The sequence below is a fragment of the Cyanistes caeruleus genome, chromosome 3, assembly GCF_971803275.1.
Source record: "Cyanistes caeruleus chromosome 3, bCyaCae1.hap1.1, whole genome shotgun sequence".
In the NCBI taxonomy this organism is placed as follows: Eukaryota; Metazoa; Chordata; class Aves; order Passeriformes; family Paridae; genus Cyanistes; species Cyanistes caeruleus.
In genome coordinates, this window is record NC_141703.1 from 62,888,016 (window position 1) to 62,914,746 (window position 26,731).

Genomic DNA, 26,731 nt, shown 5'->3' on the forward strand with positions numbered 1-26,731 from the left:
TCTTCCTCGTGTAAGATCAGAGGGGATGTCTTTCATCTTAAGCAGCAGTTACATTGGTATAACTGAAAGTAAAATGTGTCTCAGTGCTTAACAGGTCTGTGTGTCATTTGGATTACATGTCTAGGTATATCTGATAAAAGTGTTGTCTTCATTTAATTCAACAAAGACAACTGCAGTGAAAAGCAAAGACTTCCATCATTAAAGTAATATTGGCTTTGTATTTTGATCAGGTAACAGGTTTGCACAATTCTGGTAAAATAGTAATGTTATTATATGTATATACATGCATGGAATGAGTGCATGTATGCATGTGCATACATAAATGGTATTTACATTCTCTTCAAATATATGCTTCTAAAGAGAGACTGATCTGGTAGTCCAAAACGCTGAGAAACTCTGAAAACATAGGTCACACACATACTGACTAGATTTCTGCTGCTTGATAAGACCTAATCCTGAATACAGTGAAATCAAGAGCAAAATTTTCTCCCAAGTACAGGATCAGGCCTGCTGTCTAACCACAGCTGAAATATTTGAGTAAGCTTTGCTGGGGCAGAAATAAAAAAGAGTGGCAGGCAAATTTTCAAGTTAACTCTGTAGTCACAGGAAAAAAAACCAAACCTGCTCCCCTGCAGGAAAGGGAAAATGCAGGCTTCAGTATAGTGTGCAAGTGTTGGTGTAGCATCTTAGGGTGTCAGTCCCCATGGTGGGCTGATGTATGTTCTCAAGAACTCTTTTGGATGGAGACTAATTACTGCTGGTTTAAATTATATGAAATGTCTGTGGGTGCAAGGGCTTCTCAGTGATTAAAGAGACGATAATGGGCACTAGCAGCCCGGTTTTACTTCAACATTATTTTTCATTATATTCCATATTTTCTGTGCTTGTGAATATTCCTTGAAAGGAATGCTTTTGGTAAAAGAAAACAACAACTTTTTGAAAAAAAAGCCCTTTCCATGGGTAGAAATCAGTGTGGTTATGGGCCTTTCCACTCCTCCAGAGCAGTATAATCCTGAGAAGGGTACAGTATTGCCAGGATCAGGTCTGTGTTTTGGTAGAAATTTGCCTTTTTCCCTTTAAATAGAAACTTAGGCCAAAATTTTGCAGCTGCATTTGATTGTATGTCAGAAAGATGAACTGACCCATTGCTCCTGTTTCTGGTCCTGGAACAGGCCATCTTGTCATGATGTGAGAAGTTCTGGACCACCAGTGATTTCAGGGTGATGAGATGCAAATACTGAGATGATGCAGAGCTGAGCCTGGTCCAAACAGCTGCAGGAATTACTTCTATAGCCTTAAGTCTAAAACATTTTTGTTGCTCGTGTCTCTAATATCTGACCAAAGTTATGAACTTGTTTTTTTTTGTTTTGTTTTTTTTTCCCAACATAGGCTCAGTCTCCATTCTCAACCAAAGAGTGTATTAAACACATCTCACAGCAATCCAAAGCCACGAATCCAACATTCCCCTATGCTCTAAGAAAAGGTTTTATATCAAATTCCTTCAGAAATTTTAAGATGTTGTTTGGGGTCTTTTAGTCTTCTGTTTTCAATAGTTGTACCATTTTGGCATGTTGCACCTATATTGTTTCGAACTTACTTCTTATAAAGACCCACTTGTGATGTACTTAAAAGGCTCTATATAAATTAAGCTAAGCCATAAATCATTTCAACAAACATTTGGTCTTCAAGACCAAATCAAACTCGGGAGAGGCTGATAGTAAAAGGAACACACAGGAGGATGAGAGGAGAGCCGTGCTCATCCTGCAGCAGACCATTACTGGCCATCACCAACAGCCTACAAGAACCAAGTCCCACCAGCCTCTTTCTGTGAGCAGAGTATCCACAGCTTCCAGCTTTGGTCTCCTCTGTAACCTCCTGTCTGTGCTCACAGGGTGTGGGGCAAGGGGACTGAGGGTACAAGAAGGAGCCCAACCTCGGCAGCTGTGGGATAGAGGGAGCATGCTGGCACACGTCCTCTTCTCCCTCCCAATTTGATGTGCAATTTTCAGGCATAAAACTATTGTTTTGCTTGCTGGGCCTTCTACGGTGGCTGGGCCAAACTTTCTGCTAGGAGCCAGGATCTGCAACCTTATGAAAGTTGCAGAGCCCGGCAGGCTGCCGGTATTTTCAGCTGGATTGAGCCCAGAACAATTTTATTTTCATCAGAAATGTTCCCTGGCCCTACCACATGTGCAAGCATATATGAAACCACCAAGAAGGCTCCCTCCCCCAGCTATCTTATTTAGCTAAAAATTCAGCTGCCCAGCAGAACTGTTTTTTATCCAAGCCCTTAGAGACGGGAGAGGAGTGGAGAGATTTAATTATAATCTTTCTCTCCCTGCACCTCCCACAGTACACTAATGCTTTTCATTAGCCGAAGCCAAAACCTTGCTTTATAAGCTGCGAGAGCTGTCTTTTAAAAAATACATCCAGCATTAAAAGAGCTCTGAATGGCAGTAACAGCAGCGTAACCCTCATCCACAGGTGTGGGAGATTCGCTGGAGGATTGCTGGTGGAGAGGCCAGTTTTATTTGAAAGACATCTGATTCCTATTTCTGTCCACTGGCTGATTACGCCTCACATTACAACACTTCTGTGCCCACTGACAATTTCAGTCCAAATGAATGAGAGAAAAGACCCAACATCCAGGAGCTCTGGATGATTTTTGTAAGTATCCAGATGTTTAAACTTTTATCTGAAGTTTATCCAAAAAATATGAGGCCACTCCCAAGGGCAGCTTGACAAGTATCCTCATTTATTCGGTGTGTAGGTCTAGAGCAGACATTCATAGGGACATATCACTGGAGTAGGTACATCTGCTAATCTCAGTGGAATGGAAATGCAGGAAAATGAAGAATTACATTTTTGACCCACAACTGCAATGTTATTTGAGTGACACAATTAAATGAGTGCCTTATATTGATGGAAAGGTTCTGAGGAAATATTACTGACTTAATTGTCATTGCCTTACAGAATACATTAAGCTGATTTTCATCTTTTAAAAATTAGAGTTTTTTTCTGGAACCTCATCAGAAGGTGACTACCCAGAGGTCTGAGAACACTATGAAAAAGATGGAGCTTGGTTCCCCACAACACTTGATCCTCTATTCTTTTTCTTTTTTATTTTTAAAGGAAAATAAAATTTTTCTTCTCATTCTTTTGCTGTCTTCCAGCTTCAATGGTATAAGTAAGCAAATAAACCTCAGCAAATCACTAGGGAGGCTTCAGGGGTATTTGTTTGTTTTATCTGGTAGCCCTTGGAAGCTTCAGACCGGTTGTGCCAGCTCTGTACAAACACTGACTGTGGTGGGAAATCCTCGTGTGTGAAGAGCTGACAGCCTGTTTGGAGAGAAGGACACGAGCAGTAGCATAACAAATACCTGTCTGGTCAATAAAGGACAAGTGAAAGGGCCATGGGATTACATGGCTTACAGCACTTGGTCACACAGATTAACCAGGCAATTAAAGGCAGCAGGAATAATAAATATCTTTCCAAGAGGAGCCGCTACTGGGCTGTAGGCTGAATGTGCCCGTTCCAACTCTAAACTGGTTTTGCCATAAACACAAAAGCACAAAAGCTGAAGGAGAGGGAGAAGGCCCTGGAAACAGTCCCACAAATGGGACACGCTTTCCTTGATTCCTCAAGAAATTTTATACTGTTGGCTGGGGTCTTTTTCATTTCTATTTTGATGGTTTCTTATCTTACATTTTAATAGGAAATCTGCTGAATGTCTAAAATGCCTTTTGGCAGTCAGGCCTTTTGTTGCTGATCTCCAGCTTAAAAACAGTTTAACTTATCAAGAAGCTTTGGTGTAGATCTAGTGTAGTGGGTTGGTTCATTTGGTTTTTAAATGCTTTCTTTTGGATCACTTTTAATCATCACTTACATTGCACATGGCCATTTATGCATTGACAGGTTGATGGGGACTTTAATGTACATAAAACTTTCTCTGTCAGGACTTATGCCTCTCTGTCAGATTTTATCCTGCAGTAGAGAGGGTTCATGTACAGTTGCTGACAGATAAAATAAGCTCCTCCAGCAGCTGCAGCTCTGCCTCCCACAGATTTTTTTTTTTCCTGCTCTGATTCTGTGTCCCCAGCTAAGTGTTGAGAAAGCACAGGGCTGTGCTGGGACAGACAGGCAGGAGCACGGCACCAGACCTGCAAGAGGGACAATGACTTAGCCACATTGAGGCCTGTAGTGCAACACTAAATGTTTGACATCTTTCTGTAGCCCCAGCTGTAGGAGACAGGTAAGTAGACCATTCTATTCTAGAGAAAAGTGCATTTCCAGCTTGGATTTCTGCAGAGAGAACCTAAATGGCATGAAGCTGACTTTAAAAAAAGATTGAAAGTCATGAATCACAGAAAAACCGAAAAAGCCCATGAATTTTAAGTCTATCCCATGATTTTAAGGACCTGAATCCTGAATTTGAAACTCATGGGTTTCAATATGAGAACCTTGTTCTGTTGTGTGGTCCAGAAGGCAAAGCACTAAGATTTCTGACAATCCTGGTACAATCATCTAACACTTTAGGTATGCAGATATCACAGCTGATAAGAAAAGATGCTCAGTATCTGTAACTCACACAAAAGCCAGTGGAAACTGCAAGCACTCAGTTCTGAAGGATCGGGCCTTTAATCATTAATATGTTTCCAGATCTATAAAAAAATGTTTCCTAAGACACTTTACTTCTGCAAGAAATTCCCTGTTGGCAAGAGACTTTTCATAGCTCCTTAAAGACCTATAAGAAACTGTGGAAGAAATAAAGAGGGGTTTTGCTTATGGAAATGAGACCTACTAGAGAGCAACTGGAAATGTTTTTATGAGTCTTTGTAATGGAACTACAGTAGCAGTTCCATGTTGATTTTTATTGGAAGACCCAATATTTTTTTCTTCTTCTTTTGTAAGTTTTGTAAGCCTAATTTTTTCCCACCTGAAGCTTCACGTGTGGTCTCTTGGCAAAGGAGAATATTTTTGAAATGGATGATGTGATACGGCTTTGTTCTTAGTAAGGAGATATTTCAGAGAACGCTTCAAAAATTTCTTCAAAGTTTTCCTTGTTCATTTAGAAGTTGAAAACAGCTTACACTTAAAAAAAAATTCCAGTTTTATTTTATATTTGGTCTTAAGAAGATAGAGCTCACAAACATATTTTTGGTAATTTCAGTGGCACCAAATTTGGGGGTTTATTAAAGGTAATTTTGAAGAACATAATAAAAATAACAAAAATATGAGAAACTATATGGATAGAAGATTTAAATATTATGTATAGATGTGTCAACCAACATGAGGATATAAACCTGAGGAGATAACAAATTAAAGTGTATGCCAGGAACTTTGAAGTAATTAAGGTGTTCATATATATTAGAATTATTCAGCCTTCTTTTTGTATCAATGATAAACATTTTTGTAAATAACTTGTTCCAAGTAAATTTAACCCAAACTACTGTTCGTGTCAAATAACTAGGGGTTTTTTTTAATAACTGATTTCTAGTAGTAGCTGAGAACTGTCACTTTCCCTCAACTTACTTGGTACACAAGTAACATTTCTTGTAGGGAAAAAATAAGGAAAAAGTAGTTTTAGTGAGACCACCACACTGAATTTTACACAGACCTATCAAAGTGGACAAAAAACTGAAGTCCCCCATAGATGACAAACAGTTCTGTAGGGATACTTGGAGCTACCCCAAGTATCTCTGAAGAGAGCTCTGGGGCAGAGAAACTTCCTCCCTAAGCAAGTCTGGAAAGGAGCATGTAGCTTTTTCATCAGCCAAATTTTAGAACGCCTTCGGCAAAATTTTAGCAAACAAGTCACAAGGTTTTATTAGTGGATTTGCTTTATCTTGTGATGCACAGCCTGATCACAGAGGTCACCGGATCTGAGCTCTGTTCATGACTGCTTGTTCCAGGCTTCCCTCCATGGCCATGGATGTCAAAGTGCCACCCTCTGCTTGCCTCCCTTTTCAGCATGCCAGAATGCTGACTCTTCCTCCTCCTCCTCTCTAATAGACACTTGAGCTGCAGCCCACAGAGATTTCACCTCAGTTTTCATTAAGCCTGCTTCTGGGGAAGTTCTGTTGGTGTTGCCACTTCATTTTTCTTAAGAAAAAAAATTCAGGAGATAAAGTGATTCTTTTAATCTCTGGAAAAATAATCTTTCTCCAAGCAGACAAGGGCCACATCTTCTTTCTGTGTGCTCCCCTCTACTTCATTCCTGTTCTCTCTTTTTCCTCCCCTCATACTGATAAATCAATGCCTGCTTGTTTGCTTTACTATCTTCAGCAAAGAACCCTTTTTTTCTTCCTTTTTTTTTCCCCTACTGATATTTTTACAGGAATTTATTTCCAGAAAGGAGGAGAAACATGGAGCCCCTTTTCCAGTTATGCCATTATGCCTATCATATACACAGCACAGTGTATATCCTGATATCCCATTTTTCTTCAGTTATGGCAGAAAATGAATCCACCTAATTCTTTACCACATGTAAATATACTATGCTCAGTAGGGAAAGGATTGCTTGTTCTCTGTGAACTTTTGTTGAGCTGCTTGCCCAGCCAGCTGCTTGGTCACCATCAAGTTCTTCTGCTCTGTCCCTGCAACGTGCTCAAGTCACCTGGGGCTGTAACTGCTCAAATTTGGCTCCTCATAAACTCTGCCAGGTCAAAAACTCATTTCAATTACAAAGCAACTATTGTAGGGTGAGATGTTATACCCAGGGTAACAATGACTTCTATATTTCTGGTTCAATGAAAGATCCTCAGCACCAAGAGTAAGAGCAATGTCAGGCAGGCAGACTATAATGTAGGTAGGTTGGTTTCTGGTAGAAGGGTTAACTTGCAGTCCTGATCTCAGTCAAATAAATTCAAAGTTTCACAGAAGTTGCACAACAGCTTGTTTTCCTTCTGCTTCTTCTGCAGTTTCACATTTCGCATGGTAATGAGAACCTGTAGCAGAAGTGCCAATGTAAAACACAATTTTCTTTTTCCTTTTTCCCTTTCTTTCTTTTTTTTTTTTTTTCTTGGTAGTCTTTCTTGTGTAATTAGAGATGAAAATTGGATATTTTCATATTTTTCAGAAAATTCTCAGCAGTATTCAATGCTTTTAGTGACTACCTGATTCAGACTTCTGGAGATTCACCCTCATTTGCTAATCACTGTTTCTGGGATTTGATCTGTATACCTTGCCACAGACTTTTTATACCATGCTGCTTGTGATGAGGCAGGGCCATGCAATTCATTCCATCCAGTGTATCCTTTAACAGGGAGCTGGATATCAGGTCTTGGACAATGGTTTGGAAGGCAGCACGGAGTTTACAGCTAGATACGAACTTAAGCAGCAATCATTCAGTGATTTTCTATGTAGGTTCCAGGGTGTGATGGCATGTAGTAACGGCAGATAAAATGTCCTTGTGGATTGTCTTTCTCTACTGAAGTAATTCCTTATGTGCTGCTTGGATGGCTCCTTCAGAAACACAACATGGCTGTCTCAAGTAGTATACCTGCTGAGAAAAAGCTCTTCTTAGATCATTAGGTTGTCCACAGCAGAACTCCTCTCAAAACAAATGGGGTGGTGGCAATGGTATATGAGGGCTTGGCTGCATCACCAACTTTCTCAGATATTTGATGTGTATATTGAATTGCTAAGCTTGTCTCAAGGTTTTATATGTGCACATATTATTATTATTCCTATTAGTCCTATTAGTCCTATTATAATTACTATTATTATTTATTATTATTGCTGTTATTATTAATAATATTAATTTTTTTTTTCTTTATTGTTAGGGTGGTGAAACACAGGAATAGGTTTACCAGAGAAGCTGTGGATGTCCCATCTCTGGAAGTGTTCAAAGCCAGGTTGGATGGAACTCTGAGCAGCCCAGTCTAGTGGAAGCTGTTCCTGTCCGTGGCACAGAATTTGGAACTAGATGATCCTTAAAGTCCCTTCCAACACAGATCATTCTAGAATTCTATCCTTCAATGGCTACACCCCTTCACGAAAAGAATGGGTTCTGATAATACCATTTTATGTAATTAATGTAGGATTCATCTGACCAACTTTAGCCTTCAAAGTGTTTGCTTTCCACCATTCCAAAACAGAATGCACAAAATAAGTGGGTTCATCTCTTTGCTTGTGTGTGCCTCTCTGATTGACTCCAGAGGAAATCTGGAAAAGCAGCTGAAACCACCCTTTGGAAGAGGAAAGCAGATACTGTCATGTCCTTCAGGACACAGACACAGTAAATTGTCCATTTATTGTATAAACTTAAATATAAAAAAGATACTTATATTTATATTTATAAGAATAAATTTAACAATTTATTCTTCATCTTCCAAGACAAGTAATTTATCGTGCACATGATCCCAGCTCACCCAAGCTAGGTTCTCACTTTAATCATTCTCTGAAAACACACTCTAAGTTATGGTAACTTAATTGTTTATCCACGTCTATTCAGACCTTATTTTCTCAAAGTGCTTGGTCATATTCACCCACTTTGCTCCAGAAAGCCAGCTAAATATTGATCAACATTCTACACATAAACTGACACACACAAAATTAGAAAAATTAGAGAAATAATAGGTGTACAGTTGTTTTTATTTCAAACAAACCTTCCAAGTAAGAAATAATGCAAGTGTACAAAAGTAGTAACATCTAAATGTCCTCTTAGTATAAAGTTGGAAAAAAGGAACTGAAGCTATCAAAAAAAAATTTTAAAAATATTAGGAATCACATGATGTTTTTATTTGCTTTCAAACAGGAGCTGTGTGGCTCAGGGAAGGGAAACACTGACTTTCACTTCTGTTTGCTCCAGCTTCAGTGCTGCCGCAGGCCCTAAGTGAAAATGAGTCCATTGGTCTCATCCAAACCTCGGCACATGTTAGCCCACATTACAAAACACCAGAGAATTTGGCATGATCAGCAGTTTCTGCTCAAGAGAGGCCCAGGACTGCAATAGCAGAGGTGTTAGAGATCAGAATTTGGGAATGTTGGTTGAGTTACGTGGGAAAGCAAAATACTCAGTCTCCTGCTTTCATTGGGACTGTATTCACTTGCACAAAATAAACACAGTATGAACAATACAAAAAAATATTTATATCACAGCAAGTGATACTTATAAATAAGGCAAACAGCTCATTACCACCATTCACCCAAAGGTCACAGAGTGCTTTTAAAGCAGAAATTTAGCTGCCCTGGTGAAGCAGCGTAACATCGTTCTTATTTTACAGATGGAAAAACTGAGGCACACAGACACCTTCCTATCCAAGACCGCACAGGAAATCTGTGGCAAGACCAGCATAGGCTCCTGATCACAGGAGTCTGCATGTGTAGGGGTTTGGGGAGGACAACTGAGCTCCCTTGCACTCAGATGCCTGTGGCAAGAGCTGAAGAGCACACTAGCAAAAGGTCAGTGTATCCATTCTCCAAGCCACAAAGTTCCAGCCTGAAAAGAAATATAAATGCAATGAGACTTTTCTGAGGTTTTTCTTTTCCAAATATTGTTTCTTGGCATAAGGAATCATTTTTACATCAAAAATAGTTATGTATTACATACTGTTATTTACTTAAGTTTGCATTGTCTCTAATTTGGAAAGTTTAGTAAGAATACAAAGAAAACCTGTAGACCACTGGATATCAGACTGATGCTGTCCTCTTAGCACCATGTGATGAACAGCAAACTGTTCTAGCAGAAAAGGGTGAATGTCCTCTTGTGTCTCTGGTTCCGGGCTCCTGGAATTTTTTTTTCCTGAATTGATATCCACATTACTTCTTCCTTATATCCTCTGAGCTGTAAACTAAATTTAAAAAAATATTCTGGATCCCGGGCTTTTGGCTATAAATGCAGTTGCTTGGAGTAAAATCAGCCACCCAGAAGAAACCAACCAAGGTGAAGCAATGCTTGTGCACAGTGACAGAAGTGATTTGCATGGGAATGAAGCCAGAAGAAAATCAGTTGCTCTGCAGCAGGGGATCTCCCTGATCCTTTTGCAAGCCTCACAATGGATCACCACATGTTCACAGATTGTCACTCCTACAAACTATTCTCAGTCTTCATTCACAGGTTCCTGATCAAATGCTTTGGACTGCTTTTGGTTACTCCAGTCCTTTCCTCCACACCTTTCATTTTTGAAGCCTCTCCTTATTTGCAGTTTGCTCTCCGAAACAAATCTTCATTGTGTGTCATTAGATCCCAAATGAAATTCTCTGCAAACTCCTCAGTTAAAAAGAATTACTTGGATGCTTGTCACCCAGTTCCCCTGCAGTACAATCAGCCCCATTAACTGGGATTACTGGCTGAGGACACTGCCATGCTTGCTGCCTTCTGTCCCCAGTGGAGTCACTGGAAACTGATGCCTGGAGAAGGCTGACCTAGAACAGAGGCTAGTCAGAGTTAAGAATAAAGTAGATATTTATTGAAAGGCCTTAAAGGATACACCTTGGGCAGTGCAAGAGCCTGGCCAGGTCTACACCCAAGGTGGACCTAAGAATGGTCACAAAATGGATGACTGGTCACGAGGTCCCACATTTTTATAAGTTTTGGTACATCTGCATATCAGGAGTAATTGTCCAATCACAGATTCAGATTACAAAGTCCCATCGTTCTTGTTTTCTCTCTTCAGCCCACCATTGTTTATGTTTTTGGGCCTGAAACTTGTAACGATTGTCCTTGGTATCTAGCTGGAAAAGGAATTGTTTTGTCTACCTACCCTGTGAAGAGAGCTCCCTAACACTTGATATGAAGCTTAAAACTACACACCTAGGCAGAGCAGAATATAAAAAATATGAAAGCTAAAACTTAAGGCATCATGCTCACTAAGCACCAACCTGGTGTTGGAAGCAGCATGCAGCTGCAGGACTTCTCAGGGCTTACACATACCTTGCCAGTCCCTGGCAAGGGGACAATCCACTGCAGGGAACAAGCCAGGAAGCAAAAGGAAGTCACAGGGGACTTGGTGCAGCACACCTTAGGATGGATGTGCTCCACAGCACATCTAGCTGACTGCACTTCTGGCTTGCAGTGTGAAGCACCAGCAGAAAGTATCGTGGAGAGGCCTCCAGGAAGAAAGCAAATGAGAAAAGAGTCACGCTGTGATGGCTTCTTCAGGCTGAGACATCTTGCTAGCTTTTAAAGCCAAAACACAGTGGTAGTGTTAATGCTGCTCAGGCTAAATATCTCACCTTCTTCAGACAGCCCTTGGGGAATGAAACTCAGTCTGAAATGAGAAAGTTTCCCAAAGGTGAGTTCATAGATCACAAAATGCGGAGATGGAAAGAATCTATTCAGTCATCTATCCCATCTCTCTGCCAGTTCAGAATTACGCCCCATGATGTTTTTAACATAACTGCTTTTCTCATTAAAAAAACAAACAAACAACAGCAACAACAATTAAAAAAAAAAGGGAAATAAATGCGGGAGAAATATCTAGAATTGGTCTATGAGCTTTTCTATGAAAAAGGGTTTGATTCCTTGACTTAATTCTAGTGTCTCCTTTTGCTTTGTGCAGATGAGTTTAGCATGTGCCAGGATGAGGAGCGAACCAATATTTTCTGGAGGGACTCTCCTACCATCTGCAGCACCCAACAACTGCAAAAATTCTCCTAATAACTGGGCTGCATCTTAATTGTGTTCAATTTCTCCCCATTTTGCATGAGACTGAGAAGCTGTTCCTTCATGATAGTATTCTGTGTGCTTATGGACTAGCTAACCTGGAAAGTGCTACCAAGTCCCCCGTATTTCAAATATTACATGCAGAATGAAACACATCTTTGCTAAAATAATGGAAATAAGTCACGAGCCTAAAAAGTGGTTTGGACAGTGCAGTTGTGAAAGAAATCATCCTATTTCATTGTGGGGAAGAGAAGAACAAAGAGTGTTTTTCACCTCTAACTGAGGATTCCATGAATCTAACAATATTTTTTTTCCCCAGTTTAATTTATGTCCATGTGTTGCGGAGTCTGGATCTCTTTTAAATGTCTGGTCTGACACTACAGACTGTTTCACTCCCAGCACAAGTTTCCTATTTCTCTCTCAGAGTCCAGATGTCCTGGGGCCCTTGCAGGGCTCCTTGATGACACATATATTTGAGACAACCATGTCCATGCAAAAAGAAGTTCAGAAAAATGAAGACAACACATGTATTACTCAGAATATCCTGTTAACACAGGCAAATGGCAACCTGTGGGGACAGCAAGACTTCTCCCTGCTCCCTCTGACATTGATGCTGCAGTGAGAGGGGGTACCAGCAAGACTCTGGGTTTGTACAGAGTCCACTCTGGGGCTCCTCAGCCCATCCTACAGACACTAAGGGCTCTCTCAGAATGCTGAGGTGTGAAACATCGATATCGGTGTACCATCAGAGCCGACAGAGCTGTATTTTATCAATTTAGAGTAACAAAAGTGAAGAACTTCTCACTCCACTCATCTCTTGCATTCATCACCATGAAATGGAAGAATGCGTACAGAGTCGTGCAACAAGCTGTCACATCAGCTTCAAAAGCAATGGCCCACACAAGCAAATTTCCCTACTGTACAGTCTTGTTATTTAAGATTATTTAATCAAAGGTGGCAGAAAGCAAGAGGTAGTTGTTGTTTGTTAGTTCTTTTTCCCCAAAGAAAGCAATTCATCCATTTCCAGAACCGGACTGAGTGTTGACAGCAGCGTCTTCCCACAGATACAGGGTATAAATTGCTTAATTATGTGTGAAGATTATGGGAGTTATGTCAAGCCTGAGTCACCAGCAGTTATTTGAAAAGGTAAAACAAAAATGATTAGCAGATTCTTTTGGAAAGTGTCTATTGTAGTTTTCCTTCATGTGCATGTGGATGCTGCTGTGTCTCCTGGCAGTACTACGGCCACCTTCACTGGTGTTCAATGGCAAGAGCCAAACAAAACAAAACAAGGCAATATTAACAGCCTTCCAGGGGACAGTGCAAAAGAACAGAAGAAAAGCTGGAAAATATGATTTCCTGGAAAAAAAAATAAAATGAGCCAAGCAAGTCTTTAGGTTAAAGACTATCACTGTAGCACTAAGCATCTTTCCTTCATTTGGTTTTATGCAGAAGGCTTTTAGCATTTCCAGAACTGCCATTAAAATGAGGAATGACCAGTGATACTCCATTTTGTGTAGTCTCATGCTGCTGGCAAGTGTTGAGCCCATTAGTGTGACTCTGAACACAGAACGTACCTGTTGGATGACATGGCACAGCACAAGCAGCACAGGTGCTTTACTTCCTACAGGTAAGTCTAATTTTGCACCCACTGTAAGGCTCCTCTTCACTGGTGTAGTTTTTGACTCTCCTTTAGAGTTAGGTGCTATACTGGTACATGTTACCACTAGTGAAGGCAGAACTGCACCTGAGATATCACCAAAGTAACCGTGTGATTAAAAAAAAAAAAAAAAGGAGAAACCTGTCCCTTGTCACAGCTGTAGATTTCCAGCGCTTTGGGGAGTGCAGCAAACATTGTCTTGGAAAACAGCCTTCCCGCGGCGTTTGAGTTCCTGCACCTTCAATCTCTGCAGACAGCGTGGAAGTGGATGGACATTTAATAGCGATAAAAAAATAGTGATAGTTAACTTAATCACTCTGACCTTCTGAAAAACTGAGAGGAAAACACACAGAGAAGTTTCTTCCTTTTGCTTATTTATTTTCCTTCCTTTCCCTCCTTTCCTCGCCTCCTCTCTGCCTCCCCCGCCCCATCCCATGCCCCCAGCGGCCGGGCCCCGCCTCCCACCCCTCGCCCAGCCCTCCGCAGCCCCCACGGCAGCATCACTTTTTCCGCTTTTAATTCCTCCCACCTTTGCGTTCCTCCCTCCCCGCGCCCAGCTTCTCGCCCTCTCCGCAGCCTCCCGCCACCCACGGCGGGGCCTCCGGGCCAGACCCGGCTCCCGCTCCCGCTTCATTCTCTCTCCGCTCCCGGTGCCTTCCCGCTCATCTCCCACCCCCTTTCCGCTCCCGGTGCCTTCCCGCTCCTCTCCCGCTCCGCTCCCGGTGCCTTCCCGCTCCTCTCCCGCTCCACTCCCAGTGCATTCCCGCTCCCGTTCCCGCTCCGCTCCCAGTGCCTTCCCGCTCCGCTCCCGCGCAGGCCCCGCGCGCCCCGTCGGCGACTCGCCAGCGCCACCCGCTGGGCGGCCGCGGGCAGGGCAGGGCGGCCCCGCGCAGCCCCCCCGCCCCCCCGGCCGCGCTGTGGGGACTCGAGGGCACCCGAGGGCGAGCGGGGACACGGCGCTCCGGGACCCCTCCGGAACAGAGACGGCATGAGGATGGCTGATGGACACCGAGGCAGCCCTAGGCCGTCACCCCGGGAGCTGCTCCTGCCTACGCAGGCCGGCGCCAGAGGCACCCTGGAGGACGCTGGCCAGGATCCCTCAGCAGTTGCTGCTGTTTTTCTTCTGGGGAAACAAGGTTACAGCGGGCATTGAAGTTACGCACCACCATGTGCAACTACGTGAAAAGCTGGTTAAAGCCCGATTAATCCTGTCTCAACCCTTCCTAGGCTGTCCATTCCCATCTGGAGGCCGAGCCCAGGCCGGGCCTTGTCTCGCCCGAGGGAGGGATGACGAGGGGCTCTGTCCCGAGTGTGCTCCCTGTCCGGTGTGCACACTGCAGCAGGAGCCTTCAGGCAAAGGCTCTGGAATTAAAAGCTTCCACGTTACGCCTGTGCAAAAGGCACATCCGTATTGATGGAATGGCAAAAAACCGAACTCTGACAATTCTTTCTTTTCTTTGCCTGTTTGATGGCACTGCCGTAACAGTGCTCGTTGCGCACTGACCTTCTCTAATGACCGCAAACACGGCTAAAGAAAGAACCAGCACATTCCGTGGTGTGATGCAATTATAAAATCAGTTCTCCTAGGGAAGTTTTAGATGCCTTGCTTGACCTTTTCTTAGTATGTACAAGTCTGCATATAACACAAATTAAGCAACCTCTGAATTGTCTGGAGAGGTTCAAAGTGACAGTCACCTCTAAGCCATGGGATATTTGGCTTAAAATTGTTAAAAAAAACGTAATTTCTAGCGGTGGGGGCCTGTCAGATATTTTACATTTAGTCTGGCACTGAGTACTTGAAGTTGGCTGTGAAGGAAATACACTTCAGTGTTTGACAAACAAGCAGCTGTGATTCTTTGAAGCTGGTCGGGAATTTGGAAGGCTAGAGCAATCTCAGAGCAAGGATTCATGAGCACAGGTGTGCTGCTCAAAGGTGAACGACACATGTGCTACAGAGCGCATAATGGAAAGGTTACCTAAATGGTAGCACTGGTCAGAGCAAAACCAGCACCTTCTGGAAAAAGGTGTTCCCGTCTTCTTTTCTGATTTGAATCTCAAACTGTTCCAAGCCATAAAATGCAATAAAATGCAGGGCAGTTAGCATGAGATTTATTTCAGAACAAAAAAAAATCTATATGAAAAATCATTAATTTTTTTTTTCTAATTTATTTTTTTCAATTTTCAAATTTCATCCTAGGTTTCGGAAACAAAGTTCAAGTAGTACTACACATGTCATGAAAAGGATGTATATATAGATTTTTATTGCATTACTATGTAAGTTTTCTATTTTCCTGGGCTACTTGGCCTTATTTGTTAACCTGAGCCTCATGTGCATAGTACAATAGAAGGATACTTTTATCAGATGGGATTGTTGATACATTCATGCTCAGGGTTTCCTTGCTGGTTCAGTGTCTTATTCACTAGTTCCCTGCTGTAGCAAGCATATCTTGTGTTTGAAACCTTGCATGCTGGTGGGAAACATCCTGGTCCTTTAGATGCTGCTGTAGGAAGATCCAGCTGAAACAACAGAGTGTGTGCTCAAGCAAGGACTGATCATGTGAGAAAGGCTTTGAGTCATCCAAGCCCAAAAGGACTGGTAAGGAAGAGGAAGCTGTTTAATCAAATGCCTGGTAGCAGGAGATGTAAATACATCCAGGCAAAGAGGCCGGTTTTGTGGATCACTTGCACAGCAGTTGTACTAAACTGGCTGGTGTCATTTGGAAAGCACGACAGAAAAGGTGCATACAGAGAGTTCTGAACCAAAGATGCTTCAATGTAGGATCTTTGGGTGGGCATATGAAATCACAGGTGGCATGCAGAAGTGCAAGCAGTGTTTGTTCTCCTTCTGAACCCAAAGTGGAATATCCTAGCATTAAAAACTGAGCTTTTTTAGGTGTGGCAGCACTGTGTGTGGCACTTGAGCTGCTGACAGTCAGCATTGAGAGAGGGAAGCTACTTCTGGGCAGTAGGTCCCTTTGCATGTGTGGAAGGCAGGGAGGCAGAATATAGGCTCTTCTCTTTTCACCAGCTGCATAGGAAACACAAGGCACTGCAGAGAGCAGCTTGGCTCAAGGGGTGCTCACCCTGGTGGGTGACTGCCAGCCTGCTGAGGCCACGAGGCCAGGAGAGCTGTGAATCCCCACCCCAGGGGCATGTCGGATGCTCGTATCTTCTAGCACACTTCATCTCAATTAAGGCACGATGAAACAGAACCTTGAGCAGCAAATGTGCCAAGGGGTAACTTGAGATAAATGTGCAGCTGCACAGATCTCCTGAAAGGGCGTGAGTTGCACATTTAGTGATTAGGGTGAGCTAATTGTATGTGCACAGGCAGTTGCCACAGCTCAGCTGATGTGTGGTAACTTACTAAACCACAGTAATGTGAGCTCTTTGAGTCATGAAACCATACCCAAAGTGTTTGCAGACTCAGGGCCTGAGAACCCATTGCCCTCCCGTTCCGTTGCACTGTCATCTCGAGGACAAGGAGAGGAATTGAAAACCTGTGCTGTATACTCTGATGCAAGATGAATTTCCCAAGGGATTCTTGAATTTCTAGCCAGAATTTCAAAGAATTTAACTATGTTTTCTTTTTAAATGACCATGAATCAAAATATTCATTTTAAGTGGGAATGTTTGGGAAAGAAAGAGTTCTGGAAATTTTCAGCCTAAACTCTAGTTCTTGTAAAAAAACATGACGAGTGATATTCAGAAAGCCTAAATTTCCCCCAAGTCTCTGGGCCTTGTGTTTCTCCAGCTATGAATCTCTGCAAGCCTTGAGCCATCTAGAAGGGAGCCTGTCCAATTTGGTGGAACTGTGGCTGGACTTGCTAGTTTCTAGGAAGCTTGAGGAGAAAATGATCTGCCAAATACTTTCACTCCTCTGCAATTTTCTCATTAGTTTTCTGTACACATGCATGTGACGTGACAGAGTTCAATTCAGCCAGGGGTCTGCTTGTTTGTTTGTTTATTTTCAGAATCTTCCTGATGCCAACCCTGTTGGCTTTGACGTGGACAGCATAGCTCAGATTCTGGCCCTGGTGATGTCAATGAGATCTTGCTATTGATCTTCAGACCTGAATTTCAACATGCTGAGCTGCCTACAAGTGAGGGGTATAGAAATTCTTTGGGTAAGCTTTTCTTTTAAATTACTTTTTAATGAAACTGGAGATAAGACCATTTTTATTTAAGGCAAATGCATTGCTGAAAACACTGGAACTCGGGCCCCGTGATAAGGTATTTTTGTGTGTGAGAGCAGATGAAGTGAAGTAATAGAAACAACTGTAAAAAGCCTAAATGGTGGGAAATAACAAAACAGCCCCTTGCAGCCGGGGCAGCAGGGGTTTGGGCTCCAGCAGTGGCTGTCACACCGAAGTGTGTGGGGGTGGTGGCACCACTTTGTGCTCTGCAAGACAGGGCAATCTCAGGGCTGCAGCTGCAGCTGCTCTTCGCAGGTTTCCTACCCCGGCCTCTCTGCTGCCCACATCTCCCCTCCAAGAGGATGCTGTTAGAAAAATATCCAAAAGACTCATTTCGTAGGACTTCTTCAGCTTTCTGTCCCTTCCCTGTGAAGGGTGTTGCCACCAACAGTAGATGCACACTCACTAGAAACCTGTGTAGGAACACGTATAACACCATTGTGTGCATTCCCTCTGTTTATTTGCTGCCTGCTGTTATGCTCAGTGTTGCCCTGGAGATCACAACATTTCAGCAAACACCACCTTGCTGTGCTCCCAACAGAGCCCTTTTCCCTCTTCTCTTGAGGGATGGAGTCACGCTTAAAAAAAGAAAGCAGGTATCTGGTTCTGGCTAGACCTTCATGGAATTTTTTTCCTATTTCTAAATAATTCCTAAGCTAAGACATTCCATGCAAAATTTCAACCCAGGGGAGCTGTCTGCATTCACACCAAGAACCAATGAGTAAGTTTTTTGAGGTAGCGTTAATTGTAGTTGTGAGTATGACACCAGTATAACATTTAAAGTGTGAATAAAATATGGCAAATCAGTCAGAGTATGGAACCACATTTGGAAAGTATTCAGCTGATGATGTTCCTGATCACATTGACAAATTAAAAAAAAAAATAAAAAAATTAAATTGCATGTGGAAATTTGCTCCTCCAGCCAATCTAAAGAGATACTTTTCTATCTCATAGTCTACAAAATTCCCTCACCTACTACCCAAATCACAGTTAAAAGAAGCTTAATTTATCCCTTAAAAAATAAAAATTAAAAAAATAGGTTTTACAAACCTTTATTCCTGCTCAGCAATCACACAGACATTATTAAATCTTATTGCAAAAGGGGCGAGGGGGGAAGGGAATGCCTCTTCTCAGCATTACAGCTGCAGCTGTTTGACAGAAGTAAGTGACTTCATAAACCATCCTGATTTGGCAGTAGAAAACCAGAGTTTTATGCTGTCTGCTGCACAGTCACGGGGCTGAGAAAGCTCTGCAAAGCAATCTTCACAAATGTTTCACCTCGGTTTATAAATACCTTTACTTCACCGTGTTAATGCCTCTTTTGCTTTGCTTTCCACTCACCTTCACTGGATCATCTAACAAGACCTTTTATTGCTTTAAAGTGATTGATCCCACTGGACCCACATATTTTTCTCCTTTTTCTTTTTTTTGTTTTTACTTTCCTCAGCAGAAGATACTGCACGTATACCTCTCCACTGATGAGTTGGCTTATTATGGTAAAACTCAGTAAAGATCTAGCAGACTGTCTTTACTTGCAACATAATGAGAAGGCTGTATACCTTCTCATGAAAGAGTCCATACTTAAGCACCGTTTTCTCTGTCTCTCTCAAGTGTTCACTGCATAAAGAATTACTTGAAAACACATTTTCCTGAGCTGTGATGAAAACAGAGAGATTTCTGATGGTTGTCTTCTCAGCTTTCACATTTCTGTATTCATTTTAAGACCTTATTATTTAAGAATGAATTCTTGCTCCTCCAGAGCAACTTCTGGAGACATTCCCAGCTCCTAATAACATGATTTTGGTATGTGTTTGATATGAGAAGGCTATTCACTACTTTGCAGGAACACCGTTTCCTCTGGGAAATCTTCACTGATGTAAAGTCAGCAGGAGCTCTCGCTATAGTGAAATCTCCAGGATTCACCTTTCAAGATATCTGTTATTTTTATAGGAATGTTACAGCTCATAAGCTTTGCTCGTTCCTTGGGCAAGCAGCCTGCTCCTTCACATTGCCAGGGGATTTTGCAGGATTTGTCTCAGAGCAGATCAGACTGGAATATAAGAATCTGAGGGGAAAACTGCCAGTGAACAAATGAGTTTCTCAATGATGGTCTTCAAACACTGGTGAGCTTCATCTAAGTCTTTCTCAAATTGTTGTCCCTCTCTGTAAAGCCATACGACTACAGATGTTTCTAAACTCAATGCTGTCATAAAAGAACAAGCAAAAAGAAGTAAGGGAAAAATACTGCTCCACAAGCATTCTAGGCTTGATTTTCTAGGCAGAAATTTCCTGATTATGAGTGTTTTCTGATTCGGTGTGAGAGATCTTCAGGTTTGAGATAAATGCGTGTAACCATTAAATACCTCTGCAAGCTGTCTTGGCAAGAAGCCCTAGCTAGAAATTGCACCTGCTCAGTATTAAAGGGCACCTAGTTCCCCAGGCCTCCACAATTCATTTTTTTTTAAATTTTATTTCTGCCAGACAGGCCTTTTGCATCACAACTCAAGCAATTTAATTCCCTCTACCCTGTCAGGCAGGGGTAGGACCTCAGGGAACTCTTATATCCAGAGGTCTCTGGAGACCTCCCAATGGCTCCTGAGGGGACTTTATGACACCAGCCCTTGGAGAAGCATCACTTCCATGCTGCGTGTTTCATCTGTAACATGAATGGGATCACCAGTGAGGCATGTGAACTTGACAGCTGTGGCCATTGCACACCATAACAAATTCTGAAGGCTTCCCAGTCCGCCAGAGGTAGCATGGTCTGCAGTATAGAAAGCACTGCTCTAATAGGTGCCTGTGATGGGGAGATGCCCTGCATGGGATAAATGCATTCCATAATGCAGTCAAACTAACATTGTGTGTTGAAGCTCATGGAACCCATTGTCTGCTGTGCTCAGAAATAAAAGCCAAGTGGAGCCAGTTTTTTGCTAAGGATATGTGGTGCTGCTGGCTGTAGGACCTTACCTATGGCGGGGGCAGCCTTCTCCCTGTCCTGACCTGGGCCAGCATAGGTTTGTGAGTACTGTAAGGGGGTGTACATTTATACAATGACTAAAGGAAAGCATTCCCTTTTTCCTCTGTCTGCTCCCATCCCTCACTAAAAGAGCTCCATTTGACATAGACAATCCCAGTTTCATAAAGGCAAAAAGGATTTGCAGTTAAGGGTTAAAATGCAGGTTAACATCAAGACCAGGGCTGAGTGACTGCCCCAGCCAGCAGATAGAAGACATTTGTTATGGAAACTCTGGAACTGGCCATCCAAAACCTTTCTTGGGCCCTTCGGTACTGTACGGTAGCCTTCATAGATCTGCTGTAGGCAAGGTGAACTCACTGCTCTGGTACGTCCCTGTGCTGAAAAGCTGGGGAGTCCTGAGTCAGGAGCTTAGCTGAAAAGCAGTCTTTTTCACATATATTTCCAAAGTTTCCTTTTCAAGAAAGATTTTGATGTTTCCTTTGAAGGTCACCTTTCAAATCTGTTCTGTAAAGTTGCCTTAGATATAAAATCCTTACTCAAATATATGAAAAGGTCAAATAAATTGCACTAAGTAAACAAGCTGGCTTTGCTAGCTTTTGCAGGTGTCCAGCACATGGGAGTGTTAGGATACATGGCAGAGAACAAAAACTTAACTTATTTATCTCCTTTCAGTAAAAGTGGGCAGTAACTAACTGAAGAAAAAGTTCCAGACTAAAAAATTCTTTCCATTTTAGCTTCAGGAAATAGGCCCCTTGTGAGCTGAACTGATAGAGAGCAACAGCTCCTGTGGTACTTTGCCATTTAAGAGAGGGTAGCAGGAATATTTGCAGTAATTTAATTTTAAGTGTTTTCAATTGGAGGACAGGAGCAGATCCTCCCTGCAGCTTTCATTTGTCAAGATCCATATGTTTAGACAGATGAGTTAATAAAGAACCTCCCTCAGAATAAAAACAACATGGCCTACTAGTTTCAAGGCTAATTTATGGCTTAAAATTTTCCACTGCTCTGGGTCTGTTTTATGCAGTTGTCACTCAGTGGTAGGCTGAAGTTTCAGGATGTTTCTGATGGCCCAGCTTTTCTTTTTGAACCTTAACATAAAATTGATATTATCCACCAACTTTCTCTGTGTTTATGAAGAAGGCACTTTTATAAAGGCTTCCTTGGAGAAGATACAAACGGCCTTCTTCCATCTTTTGTTTTACTCAGAGATGCCCACCTGGCCCATCCAACAGATTCCTACAGCTGGCTGTTACAGACAGCTGCCTTTTTCTTCAGCACACAGATTTTAGACCCAGGCCTGCTGCCAACCCTCAACATTTTTTCTTAATCTCCATGCGTCCTGGTAGACAAAATTTCCACTGAAGGCAGAGTGGCAGGGGTGGTGCCCTGGTCCAGGTGCTGGATGTGCTCCCTGATTAGCGGGCCAAAATTTGGGAATCATGGTTGGAGTGCCAGAGCTCCTAATGTCCATTTCTGGTAATTCAGCGCTACCACGCCCACTGACCTATTTTATATATTTCCAGTAAAAATTCTCAGCATAGCTCAACTTCTGGAGGAATAAAATGGCCATTTTAGAAAGTGATTCCTGTGGTATTCCTTGGGTGCATGAAAGTCTAAGCTGAAACCTTTTCCCAGAGACTCTTCGTGGGGTTCAGTGGGGAGCAATAGGAATGGTTTATCTGACCCAGCCTAGATGGCTGCTATAGGATGAACTGAAGCTGGAGTGCCTCTTTCTCTCTGATGATCCTAAAGGGAAACATGGTTTGAGTCCTCAGGAAACATCATGGGACAGATAAGCCCCACTTCAAGTCTGTATTTGTCTCTCTCTGTTTTCTAAAAAGGTCGCTTTTGAAATGTATCTCCTAAGACAAACACCACTGAGAATGGTGGAGTTTTTAATCATTTCTTGTAAAGTTACTGTTCCTGTGGAAAAAAAGAAATCCCCCAAGCCCCTCATGTAGTTTGTTCTGCAGTTTGTAACTGCAAAACCTTTTTCTAACACAGCAGGTGCAGATTCATGCAGAGTGCAGAGCTATTATATTAATAAAATAGAATCACCTAAGCGTATTTCCTCTGAGCTTCCAGAAAGATCTTGGAAGCATTTCCTCACTTGAAAAAGTTCAAATTGTTCATTTGTCAATATTAAAGGAAAAAAAAAAATAGCCACACAAACGAGTATTGATGCCTACAGCTTGCAAATAACTTTATGGAGGGTGAGGCAATTTTTTCCAGCATCACTCTTCATATTAATTACTTTAAAAAATGAACATTCAAAGCTATTGGGTCCAGGAACAACTTCATAATATCAGTGGCTCCAAAATGAAAAACGTGCATGTTGGCACATTTGTTCAATCTGTGGTGGCAAGCAGGGACTCTGCTGCTGTTTTATGTGAATTTTAATGAAAGCAATTTATCTCATTTCCGCCAACCCAAAGCCATTATTTATAAATCAGTCATCAGATCTCCCGCATAAGGAAGAACGAGTTAGTTTGGTACTGAGAACCAATCTCTGATTTGTGGCAGGAAATCAGCAACCAGAAAACAAGCTTATTAACTACCATTAGAAATGTCATCTAGCAACTGCCACCCTTTCCATATTCGTCACCCAAAATGGGAAAATCTCCAGGGTGAAAAGCCCTGGGCTTATGCTATGCTGAGCAGCTGGCATAGCTTTCTGGCTACACGAGCCATCGCTGAGGACATCTCCAGGTCTTCAGGTCACCTGTGGCCAAAGCCTGCAATGCCTGGTGTGCTGCTGTTTGGCCTTCAGTGAGCTTGTGGTGTCTGTTTTGTTCCCTAGGGATGGGTCTCTCTCTATCAGGAAAACAAAGCCTGTGTCTGGCACCACTGCGGCAGACTTAGCAGAGGCAACGCGCTGCCCTCCTGCCAGCCTGCCAGGAGCCTGGCAGAGCTGCCTCTGCCATCACTTGAGTCTTGTTGATGTGACTCACTCTCAGTACAAACCAAGTGCCACTGGGCTGATTTCACAGCAACTGCACTGTTTCACCTGGATGAGACATCCAGGGCAAGAGACCTTACAGGTGGATATGTGGGCCCTGTGATGCTGCCCCTTTTGTCTTGGAGTGCCGAGCCTTCTGTGTGCTGGGCAGAGGAGCAGCACCATAGCATAGGTCAGGAGAAGCTTTCACTGTCAGAAGTTTTTTTTATTATCCCTCTCTGCCAATCTGGCCCCTTTTAAGGACACTATTTTCTTTTCCCCCTTAAAGAAAACACCGTGGCTGTTTTGCAATTGGGATGGCTATTTTAACTTAGCGTGATTTATATTCCATTCCCTTCTGGCTGCCGTTGAGATTGGCCCAGTCCTATCCACTACACATTTCTGATTTAAAACTGCCTTCACAACCCCTTGGTAACTTCAGCACAAGAGACAGGATGTTATCAAAAAGCTGGAGTAATGCATAGCTGCACCTGAGCACAGCCAGGGCAAGCCACACACTGCTATTTTGGGAAGCTTTTATACCTTGTATTTTTCCTTTTCAAAAGCACTCATATTGCTGCTTAAAATACAGAACCTATTTTTAAAAGAGGCTGTTCTGTTCACCTTGGCAGTGTGTAATTACAGGAGAGAGACATCACGGACATTAATACAGGGCGCCTTTGTGGAGGCAAAAGGCACGAGGAGTTCGCTTGTGGGTGTGATGCCAGTAATCAGCTGGGTAGGCAGTGGGGTGAAGGGGTTACCTGGGTCCCTGGAGGGGGGAAAGGGGCCCCTTGCCCTTCCCCATCTCCTCTTCAGCTAAGCCATCTCTACAGTCGTACTGCAAATTCACAAATGACTTGCTTGCTGTCAATAGCAAAGAGTTTTCTTCAAGTTCTTATGAGGGAGCCACTTTTCATCAGAAATTAACACCTGCCTTTTAATTGCTGAGGACTAGCACTGTCTAATGTGCACCGGAGTGCAGCACAAAGTGTTGTTCCCAGTACCCACACAGGATGAGCTATTTCAGTGTGTTCTTCCCATTCCTTGATTCTGTATTTTCTTCAAGCCTATGTCTGTCTGTTTTGGGACTATTTTATAGAGTGGTTTTTTTGAACCAGTTCAGCTGATAAATCAACTAATTGGGGAAAAACAAGGAACAATCTCAAAACAAAGGGGATAACAGGAAAATCAGGTTTCCCAAGAAGTAACTGAAAGAGATATAACTATAGCAATAAATGAGAACTATCAAATACTGATTACTAGCATGAGTGAGTGTCTCTGGGCCACAAACCTGGTGCTTTCCTTCAAATACAACGTCTGGAGGGGCATGTTATCAGGGGCTGCCATTTTGAAGGGACTTTGGCCAGTTCATCCTCTCAGAGCTTACCTTTAAGGGCTTGTTCATTGGAATTTACAAAAAGGTTTTAATATAAATGGAACCCTTGGAATCCAATTTACCTCAAATTCAAATCTGCAGCAGTGAAAGTACTTGCAATAAAAGGCGCTGGTTACCTGTGACACAGCGTTTGAGGAAACCTATTGTAGAATGTACCCTCACTGAAGAAGGATTGGGATGGAAAGTCCCAGGGTTTAACAGTTCATGATAGTTCATGGGTTTTCAGCGAAAATAGGACCTAACTTATCTTCAAGTAGAATATGAGAATCAGAATCCAAAGTAAACTGTAGTCCCAGTGGTATCTAAACACATGCTTTCATGCAAGTAGATGTTAAAGCTGTTCTGGGAAAGAAGAGGAAGAAAATAAAACCTTCATTGAGATGGCTGTATTTCATCAAGCAAGCAAAACCCAAATGTCATTAGCCTTGTTTATTATAAATTATGAGCAACAAAGAAGTTACTGGAAAATTAGTATTGCAGAACTCCAATCTGTCACTATTTTCCTATTTTTAAGAGTAATGTCTGACTATTTAATTTAATTTTTTAACACACTCTTTTTATTTTCCAGTATATCCCTTCTACCTCAGCATGTATTTATTTCCAGTGGACTCCCAGGTGGATCTTCCTGAAAGTACTTGGAACCAAATGTTTAAAGGTTGGTCCTGATTCTTAGTGACTGAGCTTATGAGTGAGTTGTATCTTGATTTGAAATAGCTTGGATTTAATTTTTAACAAATTATGAACAATCACAAAGCTGGCCACAGTACAAATGAAAACTTCATCCTGCAATATGTCAAGTTCATCACCCAGATACTGAAAAACAAAAAGACACAGCAAAACTTCATTCACAAAGATTTATCCACCAGATGAGACTTTAAAGTGGTTACGTCTTTCCTGCTTCAGAATGTCCCAGTTTCCCACATTGTACTGGTCTTTACTGGGAAAATTGTCATAGAAGCAAAAGAGCAAATTCTAGTTTTAGTTCACCTGGCCCAGCAATTGGTATCTACTACTGATGGTGCTTCTGTGGCATGCACCTTTGGTACTAAAAGTTAGAAAAGAACTGCCATCTTATTCTACATGGTATACCCAAGACATAATAAGGTAAAAACCTTTTGGACAATGCCATGGGACAAGGAGAGATATTGGACTTGGACAAATAAACCCATGAATCACAAGCCCATACCTAGGCTTTTTCTTCTACTTCATTCTGGGCTAATATGCATAACAACTGTATTAATTGGAAAACTGAGGATTTTTCCAAGTATATGTTCATTTGTCCTCTAATGCTGGATATATATTGTGCTAATTTTGAACAACTGTGAGCTCTGTGGGTCAGTCTTATTCCACTTGCAGGTTAAATCTCTTTATCCTGTGGCGCTTTTTGGCTCCTTGAGGACTGGAGAATAGCTTCACAGTTTAAGACTTTATGTGCATTTCTAGAAATTTAGACGTATGAAACTGGCTTCTGAAAAAGCTCTAAATAATCTTTCCAGGCTACTGAGCATGTCAGTAAGCCTTCATTCTGCCAAAAAAGCTTTTTTATCCCCTGAATTCCTGTGATGCAACTGCACTTAACTGTCAAGTAGCTTTCTGTTTTACAGGTTTTAGACTTAAACTACTTAACTGAAAATGGCTGTAACTGAAACTCTTGCAGGTCACGTGGCAAGACCCAGTATGAGCAATTATGGGTGCAGTCCACTGCCATTCTGTCAGAAATCCAAGATCAGTGTACTTCTTGTCTTTCTCTTACTTAGGCTTGAGTGAAGAGGAAGGGGATTCTGCTGTAGGAGAGGCATCAGGAAATGTTCTACATGTAGAACATAGGAAGTTGCTTTTACTAGCAGGGACATCTTGCTGTGCAGAGCCATCTCTTGAAGTGTTTCATATCTCTCCAGCGTTGGCTGGGCCAGCCCACCTGGCCTGGGCTCAGCAGGGCTGAGAGGTAGGTC

At 42.3% G+C, this 26,731-nt stretch overlaps 1 protein-coding gene and 1 long non-coding RNA gene across 5 annotated transcripts in view; one reads left to right on the forward strand and one right to left on the reverse strand.

The window, feature by feature from the left end:
• Window positions 1-8,578: 8,578 nt before the first annotated feature.
• LOC147654190 (uncharacterized) lies at window positions 8,579-13,619 on the reverse strand. Its single transcript, XR_015284659.1, has 2 exons — window positions 13,187-13,619; window positions 8,579-11,214 (listed from the first exon to the last, which is right to left on the reverse strand). It is a non-coding gene; the product is annotated as an uncharacterized LOC147654190 (long non-coding RNA).
• A 492-nt stretch (window positions 13,620-14,111) lies between these two features.
• Window positions 14,112-26,731, forward strand: part of RNASEH2B (ribonuclease H2 subunit B) — an 88,771-nt gene continuing 76,151 nt past the window's right edge. The window contains exons 1-4 of one of the 4 annotated variants that reach the window (XM_086881382.1): window positions 14,112-14,405; window positions 15,467-15,543; window positions 17,244-17,396; window positions 25,348-25,434. In XM_086881382.1, coding sequence (XP_086737508.1) covers window positions 25,368-25,434 — 67 coding nt within the window. In that variant the 5' untranslated portion in view covers window positions 14,112-14,405; window positions 15,467-15,543; window positions 17,244-17,396; window positions 25,348-25,367. Of the gene's footprint in view, window positions 16,008-17,243; window positions 17,397-25,347; window positions 25,435-26,731 lie in introns of all 4 variants that reach the window. The other 3 variants (XM_086881383.1, XM_086881384.1, XM_086881389.1) reach the window with 3 other exon arrangements.